Source organism: Sus scrofa, chromosome 6 (assembly GCF_000003025.6).
Source record: "Sus scrofa isolate TJ Tabasco breed Duroc chromosome 6, Sscrofa11.1, whole genome shotgun sequence".
In the NCBI taxonomy this organism is placed as follows: Eukaryota; Metazoa; Chordata; class Mammalia; order Artiodactyla; family Suidae; genus Sus; species Sus scrofa.
Window position 1 is genome coordinate 145,180,726 of NC_010448.4, and position 21,977 is coordinate 145,202,702.

Consider the following 21,977-nt stretch of genomic DNA (forward strand, 5'->3'; position numbering starts at 1 on the left):
TTTTTTGGTAGTGCCTGTTAAATAATATGATACCATCATAAAGAAAGCTTCTGCCAACAATCTTTGGTGCTGTTGCCTCTAATTCATTTCACAGAAGCCAAGAACAGCTGGAGTACAGAGGGGGAACTTTTAGATAGTAAAAAAGAGCAATGTTTGAGCTCCTATTAGATCACTAAGAATGCCTTTGCCCTCTGCATACCTAAAGCGTCAGGTTAAAGCTTCAAGAATGTGTTGATCTCATCTCTTTTAGAATAACAAATTAGAACTTTGATTATGGAATATTTAAAATTTTAAGCTTTATTACCATGTTAGCTGGCGGGGGGGGGATTCTTCTTGGTAGAGAAAACAGGAAGCAACTTGAAAGCACATATGGACTTTACCTCTGTATTCAGTGTAGGATCTGTCTTGCAATTCACCACTCCAATATCATTTTCATTTGGCTACAGACACTCAGAGATTTCTGTTTTCGCTTTTGCTTTTTTCTGGGAATCTACAAGTTCCTTCCTACTTCATGTTCTCTCGACTGCTGTTTCTTCAGCCTTTAAATCTTTGCAAGCCTGGTTTCTTCTCATTTTAAGGCCTCAGCTCAGAAGGCTTTCTGACCATACAATCCCAGACAGTTGCCCCTCCTCACATTATCCTCTCATAGTACATGTCCCTCTCTGAAAATGATGTCGGTGACACATTTATTTACTTGTTTATTCTCTGCTTCTTTCCACCAGCGTGCAAACTCTGTGAAGACCACAGCCTTGCTTGTTTTGTTCACCACAGAATTCTTAGGGCTCAGAACAGTGCTTGACACACTGTATGTTCAATAAATAGCTGTTGAATTAAATGCTTATATCAGAATGATTAGATAAATGGTATTACATGTAAATATATTTTCTCTTTTGAAAGGGGTTTACACTTATGCATTTGGAATCTAATGGATATATTTAAATCTAAAAACTTGCTATTTATTGTAATGTCCAAAATTAAAATGTTTTTAAAAGAGTAAGATGAAAATAACAGTGTCTTTTTTTTCTTCTGAAGTTTTTCTTTTGGTTTGACATATTCAAAATTAATACAAATTAAAAGGAAGGGGAATACAGCAAGCAAAAAATTAATTTTCAGTGATAGAGGATCAAATGTAAGAGCTAATAATAGAAAAAAATTATAAAACTTCTAGGAGAAAACACAGGAGTAAATCTGTGATTTGAGGTTAGGTTGATATGACAACAAAAGCACAAGTGATAAAAAAAAAAAAAGATAAATTGGACTTCATCACAAAAGACCATATCAAATTAAAAGCTTTTATGCTACAAAGAATACCACCAAGAAAGTAAAAAAAGTCAGACCACAGAATTGGGATAAAATATTCAAATCATATAACTGATAAAGCACTTGAATCCAGAATATACGAAGAATCCTTAAAACAATAATAATAAGATAACTATATCAGTTAGAAAACAGCTAAGATCTAAACATTCTACAAATAAGATATAAAAATGGCCTTTATGCATCTTAAAGATGCTCAACATCATTAGCTATTAGAATAATACAAATCAAAACTACAATAAGGTTCCACTTCATACCCGCTAGGATGGCTATAATCAAAAGGCAGACACACAGGACGTGGAGAATTTGGAATTCTGATCATTATTAGTGGGACTGTACACTGGTGCAGCCTCTTTGGAAAACAAGTTTGGCTCCTCAAAATGTTAAACACAGTTACCATAGGACCTAGTAATTCCATTCCTAGATATAGATCCAAAAGAAATAAAAGCGCATGTCCATACAAACCCTGTAAACAAATATTCATAACAGCATTATTTATAATAGCCAAAAAGAAGAAATAACTACATGTCCATCAAATGGTGAATGCATAAATAAAATGTTGTCTATCCATATAATGGAATATTACTCATTTGTAAAAAGGAATTAAGTACTGATACATGCTACAACATGGATGAACCTAGAAAACATTATGCTAAGCGAAAGAAGTCAGGCATAAAAGACCATATGATGCCATTTATAAGAAATGTCCCAAACAGGCAAATCTATGAGACAGAAAGTAGATTAGTGGTTGCCCAGGGCTGGGGAGTGACGGTTAATGAGTATGGGTTTCTTTTGGGGGTGATAAAAATGTTATAAAGTTAGATAATGTTAATAGTTTCACAACTCTGAATTTTCTAAAAAAAAACTTCGAATAGTATCCTTTAGATAGGTGAATTATATGGCATGTGAATTATGTTTCAATAAAGCATTTTTTTTTAAGAGTACAATTTAGGGGAAAAAATTTAAAATCAAGAGGGTCAACCTTTGAAGAAAGTTTGAGGTGGCAAAACAGAGAGTATAAACTTCTATTTTTAGCTTTGATATTCTAACTTTAGCAAGAGCCTAAATTTGCAATATTATATTTAGTACTTCATCCTCAGACAGAGGGGATTTGCCCTTTTCTTCATAAGAACTTTTATTGCTTTTGTTTCAAAAATCCACTATACAGAGTACCCTAAAAATTAGATTCTGTTCTGATTCTTTGGCTGCAGGCGGCAATGTAAGGGTAAAAGACTCTTCTCTTTACCATGTCTGTCACAAGTGTAATAGGTGAATGCTTAGGCTGTGAGATCAGACTGTTTGGACTCTTCCAGGCAATGTGAATTTGAGAGGCACTTAACCAGTTTCCTCATGTGTAAAAGGGGAGTAGAGGTAGTAATACTATTTATTCTATAATGTTGTTCTAAGAATTAAAGTCAATGATTCATGTAAGGTATTTAGTACAGAATCAAGTGCATAGCAAATGCGCAAACTGTAGCAGTTGTTAATAATTATTATTAATAATAACATGGCAACAGTTAGTAACAGGATTGAGATTACTAAGAAATAGGTAAAAATTAAGTTGTAATGTGGTTGAGAATTGAGTGTTAGCATCCTAAAAACAATATTATACTTGGAAGGATGTGTAAGATTGTTTTCTCAGTTCCATTAATATTTAATCAAGGATATTTAATCAAGATATTTGGATAGTTTTTAGCGTTTACTGCTAGAAAACTGTCTAGAGAGCTTGCAAAAGATAAAGCTGTGAAGTTGCATATGTATTTTTCAGAGAATAATATGTGATTCAAGCACTGTTACAGAGTGCTGATTATTTTAAGCTACATTTCTAATCAGCAGTATCTTATAACTTGTCACTTTACAACCCCTGCCTCTCATTTGAATAACAGTCTCCCAAGAAGTCTCCTATTCTTTTCTCTTGAGGTTTATTCGGCCAATATTTTTTCTATTGAGAATAGCAGGAACTTTATTTATTTATTTATTTATTTATTTATTGTCTTTTTGCCTTTTCTGGGGCCACTCCCACGGTTCATGGAGGTTCCCAGGCCAGCGGTCTAATCAGAGCTGTAGCTGCCGGCCTACGCCAGAGCCACAGCAATACGGGATCCGAGCCACGTCTGTGACCCACACCACGGCGCACGGCAACCCACTGAGCAAGGCCAGGGATCGAACCTGCAACGTCATGGTTTCTAGTTGGATTCGTTAACCACTGAGCCACAACGGGAACTCCAGAAACTTAAATATATTTTTAAAGACTGTTCTAACTTATCAAGAGAAAGGAAAATGATTACATATGAAATAAAATTATGAGATGTAAAAGAATTATCATTTTGAGCTTTATTTGTATACTTTGAAAATGGGCTTTAAGGAGCTCCCTGGTGGCTCAGTGGGTTAAGGATCCAGCATTGTCACTGCTGTGGCTTGGGTTGCTGCTGTGACTTGGGTTTCGTTCATGGCCTGGGAACTTCCACATGCCAAGGGTGTAGCCAAAAAAGAGGGGGGGGGGAGCTTTAAAATGTTCTAGGCTTCACCAAAATTCTAGGAGAGATGAAAGGGAGAAAAGGAAGTTGGAAGTGTTTACAAGTTTTTCCTGTTTTCCCTAAATGGTTATTTACATTTTTATGTTATGTTAAAGATGAATTCCCTGAGGAGCACGAGCGAACCTTAAAAATTCACAGCCATACAATTTCCCTATGTGTTGTTTAAGTATTCTTGTAGTAATGCTTGGTAATCATAAAAGTCTGTTTGAGGAAACCAGAGACCTGTACATAGGATAAAAACTAAGGATAGGCCTCCCCTCTCCCCAGACTGTGGGAGTGGGTAAGTTACTTAGCCTCTTTGCGCTTCATTATCCTCACCTTAAAAAGGCAGTAATAATACCTTTCTCATAGTTGGTGTGAGGATTAAATGAGATCACACAGGTAAAGTGCACCAAGAGTATAGTAAAATATCAAGTTTTAGCTCTTAATGTTGTTGTGGTAGTGGCCAAAAAGGGGTAAAAAGAGGAGCTGTAGCAGATGCCTCAAAGATGCAGATACTAACAACAGCCCCTGGTAAAGAGAAAGGGTTAAAGCACTACAATCTTCCAAATTGCACCTGAACTATTTTCAAAGAGGCATGATGAATATGGTCAAAAACTCCTTGTCCTTTTTCTTGGAAGGAGCCAGGGTCTCTGTGTGAGATGGAGGTGTGTGCCACAGGGAGGTGTGTGCGAGGCAAAAGAGAAATAGGTGACTTTGAGGAATGGGGGCTGGATTTGGAAATTAGAAAACCACTAGGCTTGCTGCCACAGGACTGTAATATGACTCTTTTATTTCCCATGTTAAGGAATTGACTTGAATTCCTCTCAGAAATCGATAAGATTGCATTTGGCCATGTTACATACCCTGCTTGACAAGCAACAATATTTAGATTTTATCAAATATTGGAAATGAACTGATAATTGACTGGCTTCTATCAAAAGGTAGCATTTGGATTAAAAAGGATGTCAAGCGTCTCAGAGTGGAATTAGAAGACTGGGTTAACTCCTGGCACTAGCATTTACAGAAGTGTAAACTTGGTAAATCTTTTCACCTCTGAAATGGTTTTAATTTGTGAAAAGGGAAACCTACCTAACAGGTTGTTGACATTAAGGTCATTCATAGCCTCTGAACATAGAGATGCATTTTTTTCCCCTATATTTTGCGTTACTGGAAAAAGGTTTAAAAATTATGACAACACATTTAAACTTAGTGTTACCAAATATGCTTGAATATGCATCGACACTCTATGATCTCAAAGGACTTTAATATTTTCAACTAATAATGACAGTCAATTCGCTGACATTTTCCTCCCCTCAATGCACTTTTTAGCACACCACACATTCATTCGGTTGCTCTAAAATGTTACTTCTTTGGCACATTTTACAAACACCCAATCTGTACCTTTCCGGACACTAACGGACAATCAGATTGACTCTAGAAAGTGTTTCTTCTATAAGCAACGCCTTTTCGAGGTTTGCCCAGGGTCTGGCTAGCGCCGCACTGTCGGGAGTTAACAGCAAATAAAGCACCGGTCGCAAGCGCGCAACACTCACATATAATACTTCAACTTGTCTTTTAGGTTAATTCTGCTGCTCGAGTTCAAGTCCCCGCGAGAGGAAGCGTATTCCGCTTCACATTAAGCAGAAGAGTCTCGATTCATTAATGGGGCTGCAGGAGGGAGACGCCAGCAACTGAGTAGCTGGGGCACTTGGAAGAGAGCGGCACCTCTGCAACCCCTCGAAGTTTGTTTCCATTTATAAGACTGGTAGCCACCTTGACCCTCCTAGAGAGGTGGGGAAAGTTAGCCCTGGACCGGAGGCGGGAAGTAAAACCGAAGACTGAGAACTTTCGCGAGGAAAACACGCCTTCACGTTTTCCTGTTTTCAGCGCAGCTCAAGACCCAGAGAGTTTAAGGGTGGTGAGAGCAGGTGGCAGAACTCCGCCCACCACCGCGCTTCTCCTCCCTCAGCTTGCACGCTCCACTCCCTCGGTGAGGTCCCGCCTCTGAGGCGCGCGCGAAGAGTTGTCGCGCCGTGAACTCTGGGAATCGTAGTGCTGGCTCTGGGAATCGCCACGGGAAAAGCGACTCTTGCCTACATACCCCGTGGTGCCTTGCGGCGCTGGCCGCTACCGGATGTGTGCCTGGCGCCGGAAGAGAAGACGGCCCCCCTCTCGCAGCCCGGCCATCTTGTGGGAAGAGCTGAAGCAGGCGCTCTTGGCTCGGCGCGGCCCGCTGCAATCCGTGGAGGAACGCGCCGCCGAGCCACCATCATGCCTGGGCACTTACAGGAAGGCTTCGGCTGCGTGGTCACCAACCGATTCGACCAGTTATTTGACGACGAATCGGACCCCTTCGAGGTGTTGAAGGCAGCAGAGAACAAGAAAAAAGAAGCCGGCGGGGGCGGCGTTGGGGGCCCTGGGGCCAAGAGCGCAGCTCAGGCCGCAGCGCAGACCAACTCCAACGCGGCGGGCAAACAGCTGCGTAAAGAATCCCAGAAAGACCGCAAGAACCCGCTGCCCCCCAACGTTGGCGTGGTTGACAAGAAGGAGGAGACGCAGCCGCCTGTGGCGCTTAAGAAAGAAGGTAAAGCTGTGGTGGAAGCCACGGAGACCCGGGATGGAGGGAAGGACTGAGGGGACTTGTAGCTACCACTTGCTTCTGGGGTCCGAGGGTCCACGGGAGGCTTTGCCGCCGATTTTCTCGCGTTTCCCCCACACGACAAAGCCAGGTCTTCCGAAGGTGCTGGGAGCGTGGTAGCCCCAAGTTCAAACCGCCGCCTGCAAGGATCCTGGAGCCACCCCCTTCCCGCCTCAGCCTCTGAGCGGAGGAGCGTGGTCCGGAGACGAGCTGCTGCTCGAGCGTGCTCGGGATCCTGAGAGGCTCTTGTCTTCCCGCCGGATTCCTGGGCGGGCGGGCAGGCGCATGGACCGGGGCTCGGGGAAGGGAGCTGCTTCCACGGGCATTTGTAGTTAGCGGGGCAGCAGGGACTCGGCGGCTTCTTCCTGTCGGAGCTCTCCTGCAGCCTGCTGCTTCGAGGTGCGATTGTCTCTCTTAGGCTCCTGTCCTGCCATCTTGTCCCAGGATGGCGCGAGGTACCCTGAGCAAAGCCGGGGGTCGGAGTTTCCACCAAAGCTACCCATCCTCTCGAGCCTATCGGATATCGTGGAGAAAGCTGCCTTTCTTTGTAGGTGCCGCATGTGGCTTTATTTTTCCCTCTTCGTCCCTTTAATCGTTACAAACTTAATAACTGGCTGGAAGGAGTTAAGCTGTTGGGAGGGAGAGAAATTTGGCCACTCCGGGTTGAACAGGAGCGGGAATTCCCACTGACGACCGGTGATAGCACCTGAGGCTCGTCCTGGGATTATGATCCTTTCCCCCCCGTAGGACCCCTTCCCGCAGGCGCTGTTTCATGTGGTGTGTGGCCTGGCCTGGGCCTCGTGGTGAAAGAAACGCGGAGACTGTCACAGCGTTGGCCGCCGCGGAGCCGTTTTGAGTCTGTACCTTTTCTCCCCATGTGCGTGAAGCGTGGTCAGGATTTCATTGGCGGCTAGCAGTTGCTTCCAGGTCACTGTAAATACTTCGCAGGATTGTTTTGAATTTGGTATATGCATTCTCGGTACTGGTTTGTCCTTTGCAGTGGATTAAACCCAGACATTTTGGGAAAAGCAAGTGTACGTACATGACCTATAGCAAATCGGTGTATAGGACCTAAGCGTAGAATCTTAAAGGTTTCCTTTGTGTGTTGAAAGTTGAAAATTTTCTTTAGTGCCACGTGCTTCTGAAAGGAGTTCTTACTACCTTAATTGAATTTGATAATACTCAACTAAAAAGTCCAAACAATTGTGTTATGTTTTAATTTGGAATTTTTAAAAAATATAGAGAGCTTTATGAGGTTTGGGACGAAGAACCTAGGTGGTAAATGAAAGAATTAATTGTATTAAAATTACTGGTTGGTGAGGGATGCACAAATTTGAGTATTAGAAAGCGTGTATACATTGCTCAGGCCAAATATCCATGCAGTCAACTAAGCCTTATAGCTACCTGTAGCACAATCTAATAAACCATTTAATTTCTATGTTAAGGAACATTGGCTTATGTAATTAAGCTATACTCAGTTTACCTCCTTCATCACACTAATCCAAAGAAGAGTACATGAAAAAATTGAATCAAGTGTGTTCACCCATTTTGACTGTTGAAAGCATGAAGCATGGCTAAATATCTCATGTTTTGATTATAAAGTCCATCTTTGAAATAAGCTCTTACCTGGAAACTAGTGTTTTAAATTACAGAGTTAGAAAGTTATTCTATAAATTTATAACCAAGGCTGAGTGTTCATTCAGTGGTCTATCCTTGGGAAAACTTCCATTGTTAGCTATCAGCATTTTCCTTAGGTCAGCATTTCTAACCTTAACTTGCATTAAACACTGGCTTATAAATATAGTGAAAATGGTGAATGAAAAAAATTTTGTTTTGAGATCTTACTACTTGGCAGTCAGTGTTCTGGGGTTGGGAAAGGAAAGAACTGTAAACAAAGTCTCCTTCTTGTACTGGGAAGGATTTTTATCCTGATCCTGTGTTCTCTGCCTTTGAGTAGAGGTCCTGGCACAATTCTAGACATGCCTTACATATGTGTTTAATGATTATATTTTATGAATTTCGTAGTTTGTTTTTTGCACACTTGAGGAACTTGAGAATTGACACCAAAGAATATCACTGAGTATACCAAGGTGTTTTTGTTTTTGGTTTAATATTAAAAGCCTGGAAGCTAGTAAAAAGAGAAGCTTGCATTTTAAAATATCAGTCATTGGGTGAAAAATTTTCAATTCTGTAAGCTAACCTAATGTTGAATATTGGGGTGGGGAATCAAGCCATTGTTCATTTGGGCGTGTGTGTGTTTTGGATATTATTAGGATTGGTTCCGTAGCTCCACCCCAATACACTGCTTCTGATGAAATTTATTTAAAATGCCTTGGTGTAAGAGCTAACATTTGTGGTCTGTCCTGAGAGTTTATGTGGAATGGACCTTAAAATTTCATTGAAGAGTTTGACCTCTACCATTTTACTCTTTACAAGCAGCCGGGCAATTGGGTGCATCCTGATGGTGTTACACTTTCTTAGCAAGAAGGAGAATGAGCCAGTTTAATTTCTTGTTATGAAGCCAATTCCTGAGGTGCTTTTTGATTTTGTCAGAAATCCGTGGTTTGGGAATTAGAGCATTCCTAAAATTTTACCGTCATGAATTTAACCATCAATCTACTTCTTATCCTTGAGGCCACCAGTAGTGCATATTGGTTGCCTTCTTGGCCTCTGACACTAATGGGAAAAAAATAAGGGGAATTCATCATTTAGTTTCTGTTGTTTCTTAACTATTGCTTAAAACGGCTCCGCGTGTGTGGTTTTTAAAGATTCTTTAGATACAAAGATACTTGTAAAGGCAAACTAAAAAAACCTCCCCATAATAATAAAATAACTGTTGTCATTTGTTTTCCTTTCAGTTTTATAATTTCATAGAATTATCAGTCTTTTTATTCAGCTGTTCCCCCCCCCCCCAGGTTATAGAAAATAATATGGCTTTAACTGTGGTGGGGGTGAGGGGGATGTCTTTATCTGGTGATGGCATTAATTTGCTTGATTATTTATGAATGGCTATTTGATATCTTTAAAACCAAAATGTGTCACTCGCCTTAAATAAGTTTAGAATTTTAAATTGAGACTAGTATCTTGAAAAGCAAGGGAAGTAATGGCTGTTCAGATAATTTCCAAGGCAGTTACAGAGAATAGTTTAGGAGAAAATGATTTGGCAAACTAAATGGAAGTTTAAAACAAGTATATTGTCTTTAGGAATTTTTCTAAAGTACTTTGTTACACCTCAGATGCCCACTTTCAGTCTTTTTCAACAGGAAGTTCTAGCTAGACTAGCACTGGACTTGGAGTAGCAGTTGGTAATTGGAGTAGCAATTTTTCTTTTAGCAGTCTAGGTCTAAATTTTTTGTGCTGCAAAAATAATTTGCTTATATGGATTTTTGTGTGTGTTTTTTTTTTTTTTTTTTTTTTAATTTAGGAATAAGACGTGTTGGAAGAAGACCTGATCAACAACTTCAGGGTGAAGGGAAGATAATTGATAGGAGACCAGAAAGGCGACCACCTCGTGAAAGACGATTTGAAAAGCCACTTGAAGAAAAGGGTGAAGGAGGAGAATTTTCAGTTGATAGGCAAGATTGTTTTTTAATCTCTTTATGTTTTGTCAGTTTATAGAGTCACATCTTAACACAAAACTATAAATTGAGCATAGTTGCCAGGAAACAGTGTGGCTGGTTAATTTTATCAGTAACAGTTTTTAGTATTCACACTTAGATTTCTTGTAATGAGGACACTTCAGTTGAATTGATGGACAATTTCTTTTCCTTGCTATCCCCAGATGTTGAGTTAAAAGGAAAGTCCTTTTGGGTAATTGTTTATACCAGAATAGATTATTTGTTTTATACAGGTTAGAAGTGTTTAAGTATATGATGAATAGCAGTTTTACTAGAGCATAATGAGTAACAAAGAAAAATATATTCTTTAGTAGTAAAGTCTAAGAGGATGTCAAAATAATTTTTTTTTTTTTTTTTTTTTTTTACTTTGGGGAGTTTCCTAGTTCTGATTGATTTCCTTTATGTATTTAGAATAGACTGTTTTGAACTTTCTAAAACATGTGTTCAACAGTTGGATATGAGCCAGTAAATATATTCTTGCCTTTTTGAGCCTTTGAATTTTCCTTAATCTTTTTTCCAAAACCTGGAAAAGTATTATGTTATATTTTTTATTTGTTGTAGACCGATTATTGACCGGCCTATCCGAGGCCGTGGTGGTCTTGGAAGAGGTCGAGGAGGCCGTGGACGTGGAATGGGCCGGGGAGATGGTTTTGATTCTCGTGGCAAACGTGAATTTGATAGGCATAGTGGAAGTGATAGATCGTAAGTCTTTTATTGGTTTTTATTATATTTTTATATTTGAGTATACTTCTTTAATAAAACAAAATTTGAATTTCTAGAACTAAAGAGTATTATGTTAACTCAGTTTTGTTAGTTCTTTTTCACATTACAGTGGCCTGAAGCATGAGGACAAACGTGGAGGTAGCGGATCTCACAACTGGGGAACTGTCAAAGATGAATTAACGTTGGTATTTTTTTTTTTTTTAATAATTTAAGTAAAATTGGTCTTATACCCTGTTAGAGATTTGCCCATAATTCTACTAAATTTTCACTTGTCCTTGGGAAGGAATGGGTGTTCTTATCTCAGAGCTACTTCCTTACAAGATAATGAATGCCTTGGTGGATATGTTTGGGTTATAATGTATTCAATGACCATTCTTCTGTGTTTCAAAAATATGTGATATTAATTTTTTGTATGGATATATAGCTTTTATTTAAATCCTATATTGACGTTATTGGGTATTTTGATGTTGTGTGTTTCTTATTTAATAATTCTTATTCTAGCTGTTAATCTTCTTGGTCATTATGAATTTGATAAGCCAGTGAGGCCTTATTTTAGAACTAATTGCTCTCTTGCACTAATTTTTGAGTAAAGTACTTGAACTATAAACTTGGATCAGTACACATTTTAGTATTTTTTTCTTAGTGGTCTACTGGGGAGTAAATTTTTTAAGAAAAAGCTTTGGGAATGTGAGATTTTAAAAATATTCTGTATAAAGAACCTTTCGGCTACATGTAAATGGACCTAGTTGCCTTTTTCTTTTCTTTCTTTCCCTAGAGAGTCCCCAAAATACATTCAGAAACAAATATCTTATAATTGCAGTGACTTGGAGCAATCAAATGTGACTGAGGAAACACCTGAAGGTGAAGAACATCCCGTTGCGGACACAGAAAATAAGTAAGTGATTTTTGTGTGTAGTGGTAATGTTCCAGCATTGAAATATTGGGCTTTACTAAGAAAACAACCTTTAGGCTTAATCCTATTATTTATTGCGTCTTAACAGGAGAGACTTAATTGTACTCCATTCTCTCAAATAGTGGTTAGAGGAATGCTTTACCCATGAATGTGTTGGGCTCTAATCGTTTGACAAATAGAAGTGGTTATTTCTATTTGAAATTACCATTGCCATCTTAAACAGATAAGGAAAATAGGTATTTTAGTAAAATCTGTTAGCCCTAAGCACAGAAATTAGCTGTTTTAACTGGAGAATGGAAAATAGAAATACTATGTCATGCATTTTACATACTTGATAGAGAAGTTATAATGGATAATTTCTAGTGCCAGCTGTTCAGAGGCATTGAATAGGGGGAACTAGAAGCTGAAATGGGGGTTTCTAACAATTAGACCAAGTGGTTGAAATATATGAGAACTTAAAGTATTTGGAAGTACTTAGTTTAAAGTACTTTGGACTCTGTAACTATACAGATTTTATTCTGAGACAGTTTATTACTAGAAGATGTGATCATTGTAAAATTAGCTCCTCCATCTCTTTGAGGGTTTTTTTCCCATCAACATAGATTTTGGAACATAATATTGGCTTGTTTTAACATGTTCGAGGAGAGCAGGGGCCAGAAGAATATGTTATCAGTTCACTAGCGTTCTTTATTATTCTTATTTTTTTTAATGGCCGCACCCACCACATATGGACGTTCCCAGGCCAGTGGTTCAATCTGAGCCATAGCAGCTGCAGCAGTGCTGGATCCTTTAACCCTCTGCACTTGGCCAGGAATCTAACCTGAGCTGCTGCATTCAGATTCTTAACCCACTGTGCCATAGCAGGTACTCCAGTTCGCTAGCTTTCTCAATCCTCTCTATTTTCTGAGTTTTTAAGTAGAAGGTGGTTTTGAAATTGTTTTTTCAAGGGTGGGAGAGTTTAGAGACTCAAATTATACTACTAGAAATAATTGAATGCCTTCCTCTAATTTCCATTGATATAAGAAGTTATATGCCAGTCATTTCCTTCAGTATGTGATTTAAATTCTTGCATTACAGATTATTTAGGTCAGTAATTTCTTAACCAGAACATATTCAGATTAGTCAGGGAGGGGGTGTTTTTCTAAACTTTTCTTTTTCTCTAGAAAGAATTGTTCTTACAGTGAACCACTATTAATGATTAGAAAACCCTATTTAGTGGATTTGATGATTTACTACTACTGGAGAGAGTAGATAAAAGTACATGATGTTAACTGATGTATGGAACTTGGGGTGATACAAGTTCATTTGTATGAAACTGGAATCTTAATTTTGTTTAATAATGAAATAGTAAGTTAAATAAACCTTTTGTAACATTAAGTACTTCACAATGCTGAACACAAATGCTGTTCCCTTAATAAAGAGCTCACCTTTAAATCACTTTAAGAGTAACCTGCTAAGATTCTACCAGAAGTAAATGATGCATTGATAGGGTGTTGGAGGCAAATTCTTAGTTCAGTTCCCAGGACTGAAATTGGAGGTGATATGTGGTCTAAAGAACATGAAGATTAGGGCAGCCTCAAGTCTTATTCCAGAATAGGGGAGAATCTGAACATAGTACTGTCTTGCAGATGCAAGTGTAAATTTAGTAAGCACAACTTCTGCTGAATTTGATCAGTTTCCTTATGTGGAGTTCCTAGAGCTGCTTTGTTTTATTTGATTCTTACAACAACCTTTGAAAGTAGGTGTTAATGGTTCCATGGTATGATAAGGGTATGCTGAATTTTGTTGTTTGCTGTGTTATAACTTATGGGTACCTGGGATTTTTTTTTGATCTTTAGTTTTCTCATCTGTAAACTGACAGGGTTGGACTTGACAGCCAAGATCTCATCAATTCACTGTAAACTTGGTCTAAGAAGTTTTAAAATAGGATTTGTCAAACAGAAAAGAGTAGTGTGGATGGGAGATATTTGAGCTCTATGGCTGACTGAATCACCTGCTATCTTTGGAAAGAAGCGGGGCTCCCAAAATAGCAAACAACTTGTTTGGTGACAATTGGAAATTGAAATGAAATAGTGGATTCCTAGGCCCATGCTTTGTTTCTGTAAAAAGGGAAAGGGATAATAAATAATAGTTAAAGCCAGAGAATTAGAAGTAACTGATTTGGTGATAAGGATTGAAGCCAGTTTGTTTTGTAGAGAGTTCTATTACTAGTGAAACTTCAGTCTTCTTTCTATATACAGTTTGGTTTGAAAGTTGGAGTATATAAATTTTAGGATTTGTAGAAATTAAAGATTTGCCTTAAGTATTAAATAAAGAATAGGGGAACAGTTCTTTTATATTTTAGAGTACGAAACTTGGTTGCTCACAGGCCTCCTAGATGATTACTTTCACATACTCACTTTATGTGTTGTGTGTTGTGGGAAATGAATGGAAATTAAAACTGATTTAGGAGAACCTAGGTTGAGGATTTTAAGCATGTGTATGTCTAGTTTTAAGGAACATGTTTTGGTCAAGCCAATTCAAGATTGTGTAACTGATAGGTGGTCACTTAAGGATTTATGAAGATGAATTGTAGGTTCCGTAGTGATCCATACTTTCACTAATTTCAATAAATGTTGAATTCCTTGTCACCGTCAAGTCATATGTTAGCCATTGGGTTTCAAAGAAAACTGATTCTCCCGGTTTTTAATAATCTAGAAGATTATCAACCAGCCAAGATTAACTTCCTTACTTAGAAGTTACATGATTTTATCAGCTCCCACCAGGTGTAAAACTTAAACAAATTTTTTACAGGGAGAACGAAGTTGAAGAAGTAAAGGAAGAGGGTCCAAAAGAAATGACTTTGGATGAGTGGAAGGCTATTCAAAATAAGGACCGGGCAAAAGTAGAATTTAATATCCGAAAACCAAATGAAGGTGCTGATGGGCAGTGGAAAAAGGGATTTGTTCTTCATAAGTCAAAGAGTGAAGAGGTAAAATGAAGTTTTGTGGTTGAAAATGTTCAGATGTGTCTTGGATTGTATTTACAATTTTTGTTTTAAGAAAATCATGTAAATAATCTGTTTATAAAAAAGAGAGACAAATTTTACATAGGATTATATGGGGCAGATAAGTTGCCTGAAAAGGAAAATAAACTGCAGTATCATATATTCTAAGAAATTAGTCCTTCAGAGTTACAACAGTATTTTTAAAAATTATATCTAACTGGGATTCATTAAAAGACTACTTTTAGGTTGAAAAGTTGGTGTTTTCGTGTGATGTAAACTGAAACTGCATATGCCATATATAATGTGTAAATGTTAGTATTCTCTTTTACTGAAGAGTGATGTCTTGTAAAGACCAGAGAATTAATTTATGGGTTTCCCTTACTTAACATGGAAGCTAGTAAGAATATTTGAGAAAGATATGCGACTTTTGATTTGGTGACTTCTACTTAAGCGTTGGGACACATTCTTAAAGGAATGTCCAACTGCTATATCCTTGTAGGGTTTTGTGTAAGTATAAGACTTAGTTGCAGAGTTAAATTGAAGTGTTATGAAGGTAACCTCTGATAAAAAGAATCAATAAAATCTTTGTACATTTTAGTTTTCTAAACCAAAAAAAATTAGCTGTGAAACAAACTTGAGAGTATTTTGAAATGAGGTTTAGAGATGATTTTTTTAAACATCGACTTCATGCAAGTATAAATGAGGACATTGGCCATTCCTATAGGAAAAGAAAAAGATTTGCTTCATTAGAAGGGTTTTGATTTTTTGTTGTTGTTCATGGAGTTAAATTGGTAAGAGTGCTTTGCAATAACTAATGTTTATAATTAGACATAGCAGAAATTGGCACAACACTGTATATTAGCTATACTTTAATAAAAAATAAGACTGTTTAATCTGCTAGTGATTTTGTGCATTTGCATTTATGTTTTAGGCTCATTTAAAAGAGCCTTCTATTGCCTTGAAATTCAGTTTAAATTTATTTAATTTTTTCATTTTCTGACTAGAGGTCACATTTATTTATTTATTTGTTTATTTTTGTCTTTTTGCCATTTCTTGGACCGTTCCCACAGCATATGGAGGTTCCCAGGCTAGGGGTCCAATCGGAGATGTAGCCACTGGCCTACGCCAGAGCCACAGCAACGCAGGATCCCAGCCGCATCTGCGACCTACACCACAGCTCACGGCAACGCCGGATCGTTAACCCACTGAGCAAGGCCAGGGATCGAACCCGCAACCTCATGGTTCCTAGTCGGATTCGTTAACCTCTGCGCCACGATGGGAACTCCCTCGGTTTAAATTTAACCTAAAGGAAGGTACAACAGGATGACTTAATTCAAGTAATAGATGATTAAAGGGGTAAAAACATGTATGCAAATTAAAAATACAGGTGTTGCTGATGAGGTGTGTTCCTGATTGGCGGTGTCTTTGCAGTGCCAGGACACAGGTTCAATCCCCGGCCCAGTGCAGTGGGTTAAAGGATCTGGTGTTGCTGTGGTGTAGATGGAAACATGTATTTTAAATTAAAACATACTTTAAATTAGTGTAAAAAGTTCTCAACTAGAAGGTTAAACCCCATTTGTCCCAAACATACAAAAGAAATCAAGCATTAGTGGTATAAAATTCTTTGTCCTTTTTTTCAGACTCAGTCATGTAGCTTAGGATCTAGATTTCACAAATACGGTGACTTCATTTTTAAGAACTATTCCTTTGGCGTATTTAAGGCACGATTTTATTTGTGCACAGCTTTTCAAAGTTCCTTTTTTATGTAATGTGTTTCACTAGATTCTGTAGTTGTCCAGTTTGTATGGAAGAACACAGTTACATATGAACAGAAAAGCATCTTGAGAAGCATATACACAATTTTTCTTTTCCCAGTTCATAGTTGGAAGAATATAAAGCAAAAGTTCTCTTTTAAACTAAAAAGTCTTCAGCAGGGGTTCACATTGGAATCCTATACTGAAGGGCCTATTTTTAATGTACTTATCCATGCTTCACTGATAAAAGATGATTCAGTAGGTTTGAGATGGGGCCCAGCCACTTGAGTAATTGTGATTATACCTCTAATTAAGACTTGTTAATATCACCTATAATTTTTATTTTATTTATTTATTTGTTTATTTTGCTTTTTAGTGCTGCACCTATGTCATGTGGAAGTTCCCAGGCTAGGAGTCGAGTTGAAGCTGCAGCTGCTGGCCTTCACTACAGCCACAGCAACTTGTCCAAGCTGCACCTGCAACCTACACCACAGCTCAGGGCAAAACCGGATCCATAGCCCACTGAGCAAGGCCTGGGATCGAACCTGCATTTTCATGGATACTAGTCAGGTGTATAACCCGTTGATCCACAATGGGAACTCCACCTATAATTTTTAAAGTTAAAGGAATATGAAATAGAGAAAAGTGAAAGAGATTCTTCTGTAGATTTCTGTAGTTGATCCCAAGGCTTATTTAATTGTAGGGATCTTGATATATATCTTTTTCACATTAAGTACAGGTTGTATTTTGGTCATTTTAGGGGAAAGCTTATTATTTAGAAGTATCCATCATTACTTTTCTATTAATCACCCAGTGGTCTTTACTTAAATTTTTAGGCTCATGCTGAAGACTCAGTTATGGATCACCATTTCCGGAAGCCAGCAAATGATATAACGTCTCAGCTGGAGATCAATTTTGGAGACCTTGGCCGCCCAGGACGTGGTGGCAGGGGAGGACGAGGTGGCCGTGGGCGTGGTGGACGTCCAAACCGTGGCATCAGGACTGACAAGGTAATTTTAAGACCTCTTTTACCCTTTTAAGTAGTTTGAGGACCTCTTGATAAATCACTGCCTTAGGACCTTTTGGGGGCATAAGTAGAAGAAAAAGAGGTAGGCATGCCTCTTCTTTTAAGAAACTACATTTTAGGTTATATTTTTGTTTAAAGCTCTTAAATGACAGAATAGTAGTTTAGTTTACCACCCTTTATTGAGTACTTCTTTGGTGATGGTCATGGTGCTGTGCTAGGTGTTATGTATCACATTAAATACCCATTTTACCAAAGATGAAATTCAGGTACAGGAAACCATATGATTCTTGGCCTTTGCTAAGGTCTCCCTAAAATGCCAGCTACTTCCTTTATCTTGACAAATCTTCACTGCTTTTATTATTATTATTTTGGTTTGTACGGCCGCACTCAAGACATATGGAAGTTCCCAGGCTAGGGGTCAAATTGGGGTTGCTGGCCTACACCGCAGCCACACAGCAACGTGGGATCTGAGCTGTAGCTGCAGCTCATGGAAGCACTGGGTCCCTGACCCACTGAGCAAGGCCAGGAATCGAACCTATATCCTCATGGATGCTGGTTGGATTCATTTCCACTACGCCACAACAGGAACTCCCTTCGCTGCTTTTTAAGTCTCAGCTTAACAACCTTTGTGTTTGTTAGGTAAGTGTAGCATTAACTAGATGATTGTTGACACCTTTTTATTGAGAGCTGGAGTTCATTTTCTTGTTTTCTGTCATTTCCATTGTCTTACACTGTGACACAAAACATCTCTTCTGAAATGTTTTGATAGAAGCCCTATTAATTGGTATTGAAGTCTGATCTGTCTGACACCAAAGTGCATAGTTTTAATAACTAGATATTAAAGTATTGAGAGAACTTGAGTTAGTTCATTATTTCTTATGGTCTAGCTAGGAAACGACTATAATGTTCTCCTGAATTCTTAACACCTAATATACAAATCAAGGGACCCGTCTGCTTGATTGAGTCTGTCAACATTTGATTTTAGTGGTAACTTAATATTCTAGGTTTTATGGTCACCTCATGACAATGCAGTGATGTTTTTGTTTCTTTGTAACATTGGTTCTGTTTAAAGGCCAGTTTTGTGTATATGAATCTTTTGAATACTTTTGATATCTCTTGATATCAAATACTTTGAATACTTTTGAATCTCTTGATAGAGATTCAAGACAAGGCTCATTGCAAATATTTGTAGTCCTATTCTGAGCCATAATGTTGCCTTTTAAGTAAAGGCTTTGATATATTTTATTTACTGTAATAAAGCTTGAAGATCTTTGAAATTCTGTTTCTAAACTGTCTAAATATGTTAAGATTTGGGAATCGTTAATTTTGGTTCTGTCTTTTCCAGTCAAGTGCTTCTGCTCCTGATGTGGATGATCCAGAGGCATTCCCAGCTCTGGCGTAACTGGATGCCATAAGACAACCCTGGTTCCTTTGTGGACCCTCCTCTTTGAGGCTTGCATGCTTAAGGATCCCAAACGACTAAGAAATTTAAAAAAAAAAAAAAAAAAAAAAAGACTGTCATTCATACCATTCACACCTAAAGACTGAATTTTATCTGTTTTGAAAATGAACTTCTCCTGCTACACAGAAGTAACAATATGGTAGTCAGTTTTGTATTTAGAAATGTATTGGTAGCAGGGATGTTTTCATAATTTTCAGAGATTATGCATTCTTCATGAATACTTTTGTATTGCTGCTTGCAAATATGCATTTCCAAACTTGAAATATAGGTGTGAACAGTGTGTACCAGTTTAAAGCTTTCACTCATTTGTGTTTTTTAATTAAGGATTTAGATGTTCCCTCTATTATAAACTGGTTTTAAATATTGGACATAATATCAGTTTTAATACCTGCTTTGCATTTTCACACATGGTCAACTGGGACATGTAAACTTTGTCAAATTTTATGCTGTGTGGAATACTAACTACTTTATGTATTTTAACTTAGTTTTAATATTTTCATTTCTGGGGAAAAGGTCTTTTTTTCACTTCTCATGATAGCTGTTATATATGCTAAATCTTTATATACAGAAATATCAGTACTTGAACAAATTCAAAGCACATTGGTTTATTTACCCTTGCTCCTGCATGGTTTAATAGGTTCAAATTATAATTGATTCACAATTTTAATTATATTTACTTTTTTAAATGTGTCACTTTCCCATTTTAAAAATCAATCTAGACACCTTACTGGTGTAAGTTGTTTAAGCTCCATAATCGTTGATAGACACATACTGTCAAGTGAAATAGTTTTATGGGTGTTGGGTTTTTCCTCCTCTAACAGGGTAGGTTGAACAAATTAATTTGGTTAATGCATAATATTTAAATTGCTCTGTAAGATAAGTGGCCACTCAGTATGATTTGTATGTGTGAAGGGTCCCCAATCAAAATTGTACATCCATAATCAACCCTTTAACCCTTCCTTGTTCTAAAGAAACCAAAGGGCGCTGAATAGTATGGTAAGCTGGGAAAGAATATATTAGTTTTTGGAATTTGGAAAGCAGACGGCTTTAGTTTATAAGGTTGGAACAGTAGCACCATCCATGAAATACAAACCAAAAATTGTACTGTTTCTGAATTTCCTATATTGCTATTAATTTTGGTCTTAAGTTAGATACCAAGAAAGTTTTAAGTATCTTTTACCTCTTCCTCCGTTAGAAGATTAAGTTAATAATGGATTCCTCAATCAGGAGCATCACCACTTACTAAAAGCATGGAGAGAATAATCAATAAACAAGTTTTCTAGGGTTTTTTTTTTTTAAAGTCTTCTGCCACAGTTATTGATAAGAAAGGGGTTTTATTTACAGTTTTAAAAGATCTTTTTGTCACTCTTGTCTGTAATTTTCTATGTACGGTAATGTCCAGTTTTGAAAAACTTTATGATTTAAGATCTTAAATTATAAAATGTCAATTTAGCTGACTAGTTCTCCCCTATACTTTTAAAAGAGAAATTGACAGTACAAGAGTTACTCATTGGGATTAGATTTATTAATCTAGTTACTAAGTTTGATATCTTAGGAAGGAGGTAATGGGTTTTTTTTAATGATGGATAAACTTGTGCTGGTGTTTTGGATCTTATGATGCTGAGCATGTTCTGCACTGGTGCTAATGTTTAACATAACTTTATATTTACAAACATACCTGCTACCCAGAGGCAAGTAATCATTTAGTCCATATGGACTATTGACCCCTCTTGAGATTGCAACATACACACTCCTAAACACACATACACAGTGTGTTTAACTTGTATCTTGTTTCTGGACATGAACATGTTATAAACTTCTTGAGTTCTAGCAACATACAGAAAACACCTGCTATTAAAAACACTTCGCAAGTTCTTATCGTCAGCCATTGCTGGCATTCTGTCACTAGAGAAAACAGCAATATCTGATATGTTGCAAGCTTTCAAGATAGCCTGGATTTTAAAAGTTGGTCCATTAGTTGTATCTGATGGATGTAAATTTGCCTCCTAGTTCACTTTGTGTTAAGAGCTAAAACTGTGAACCTAACTTTCTCTTATTGGTGGGTAATAACTGAAAATAAAGATTTTATTTTCATGCTCACTTCTTAAAAAAGTCATAAAAACAAATAGGAGCCCATTTATCGTCATGTGTTTTCTGACCTACGTGTGCACCCCCAAGGTAATGCTCAATATTTCCTTATACTTAGGTTTTATTTATGCAGGGGTGTTGATTAAACCAGGCTATCAAATAATATTTGGGAGGGATACCTATTTAATAATAAATAACTAGAAAACTTAATTATTGTAAAGTGAATGGCAGGAACTGACTTGACAATTGGTATTTCTTTTAGTAAATCATGTTTTGAGGGTAAAGGTTAATCATACCGAATATCAGAGTTTTTTGGTAAAATCCTTTAATGGATACAGATACCTAAATGATGGCTGATAGGATGTTTTAAGTTTTTATGTTGATGCTTTTAAATGGAAATAATGTCAGAGTTATATATTTTTTATTAAGGTATTTTCAGGTTGCATTGACAGGACTGGGATAAGGTCTCTTTATAGTTAAATATTTTTGAGACTCTGTGGAGCCATAAAAGATTAAAATGTGGTCCTAGGCATTATACATCTAAGTAGTATACTCGGTTTTACTTTAAAAAGTGGAGGCAGGACGTATCTCCAGAGTTGTAAATATATTTGGGGCTCCTGGTCCTGAAATAGAAAAATGTTACGCTATTAGGGAGTAAATGCTATATGTTGGGTTTTTAAATATGTTTTTGAGCATTAGCATTATATGGAAAGAACCAACAAATATTAAAGGGTTGAAAAAACTTAGGGAGAAATGTGAAGCTACTAGAACCTGAGTGGTTTTGACTTTGAGATTCTACCAAATGTGCTAATGGACATCTATCCCAAGGTTGAGGTGATTGCTAAAGCAAATTCTGGTGTTCTCAGGTCCTGCAGTAAAGTAAAAAATCTTTAGAAAATAGACTCTAACGTACACATTTTTGATTCTCCCAAG

The 21,977-nt window shown here is 37.5% G+C and overlaps 1 protein-coding gene across 4 annotated transcripts; it reads left to right on the forward strand.

Moving 5' to 3' along the window:
• On the forward strand, positions 5,826-21,056 carry SERBP1 (SERPINE1 mRNA binding protein 1). Of its 4 annotated transcripts, none has more exons than XM_003127935.4 (8): positions 5,826-6,420; positions 9,899-10,049; positions 10,653-10,793; positions 10,924-10,995; positions 11,590-11,709; positions 14,521-14,698; positions 17,304-17,477; positions 18,840-21,056. In XM_003127935.4, exons 1-8 carry the CDS (start codon positions 6,108-6,110, stop codon positions 18,894-18,896), a joined length of 1,206 nt encoding a protein of 401 aa, XP_003127983.1. In that variant the 5' UTR covers positions 5,826-6,107; the 3' UTR covers positions 18,897-21,056. The 4 variants fall into 4 exon arrangements, with proteins under 4 accessions (XP_003127983.1, XP_003127982.1, XP_003127984.1 ...); XM_003127934.4 differs by having other exon boundaries at positions 5,978-6,420; positions 11,635-11,709; XM_003127936.4 differs by having other exon boundaries at positions 5,980-6,420; positions 10,906-10,995.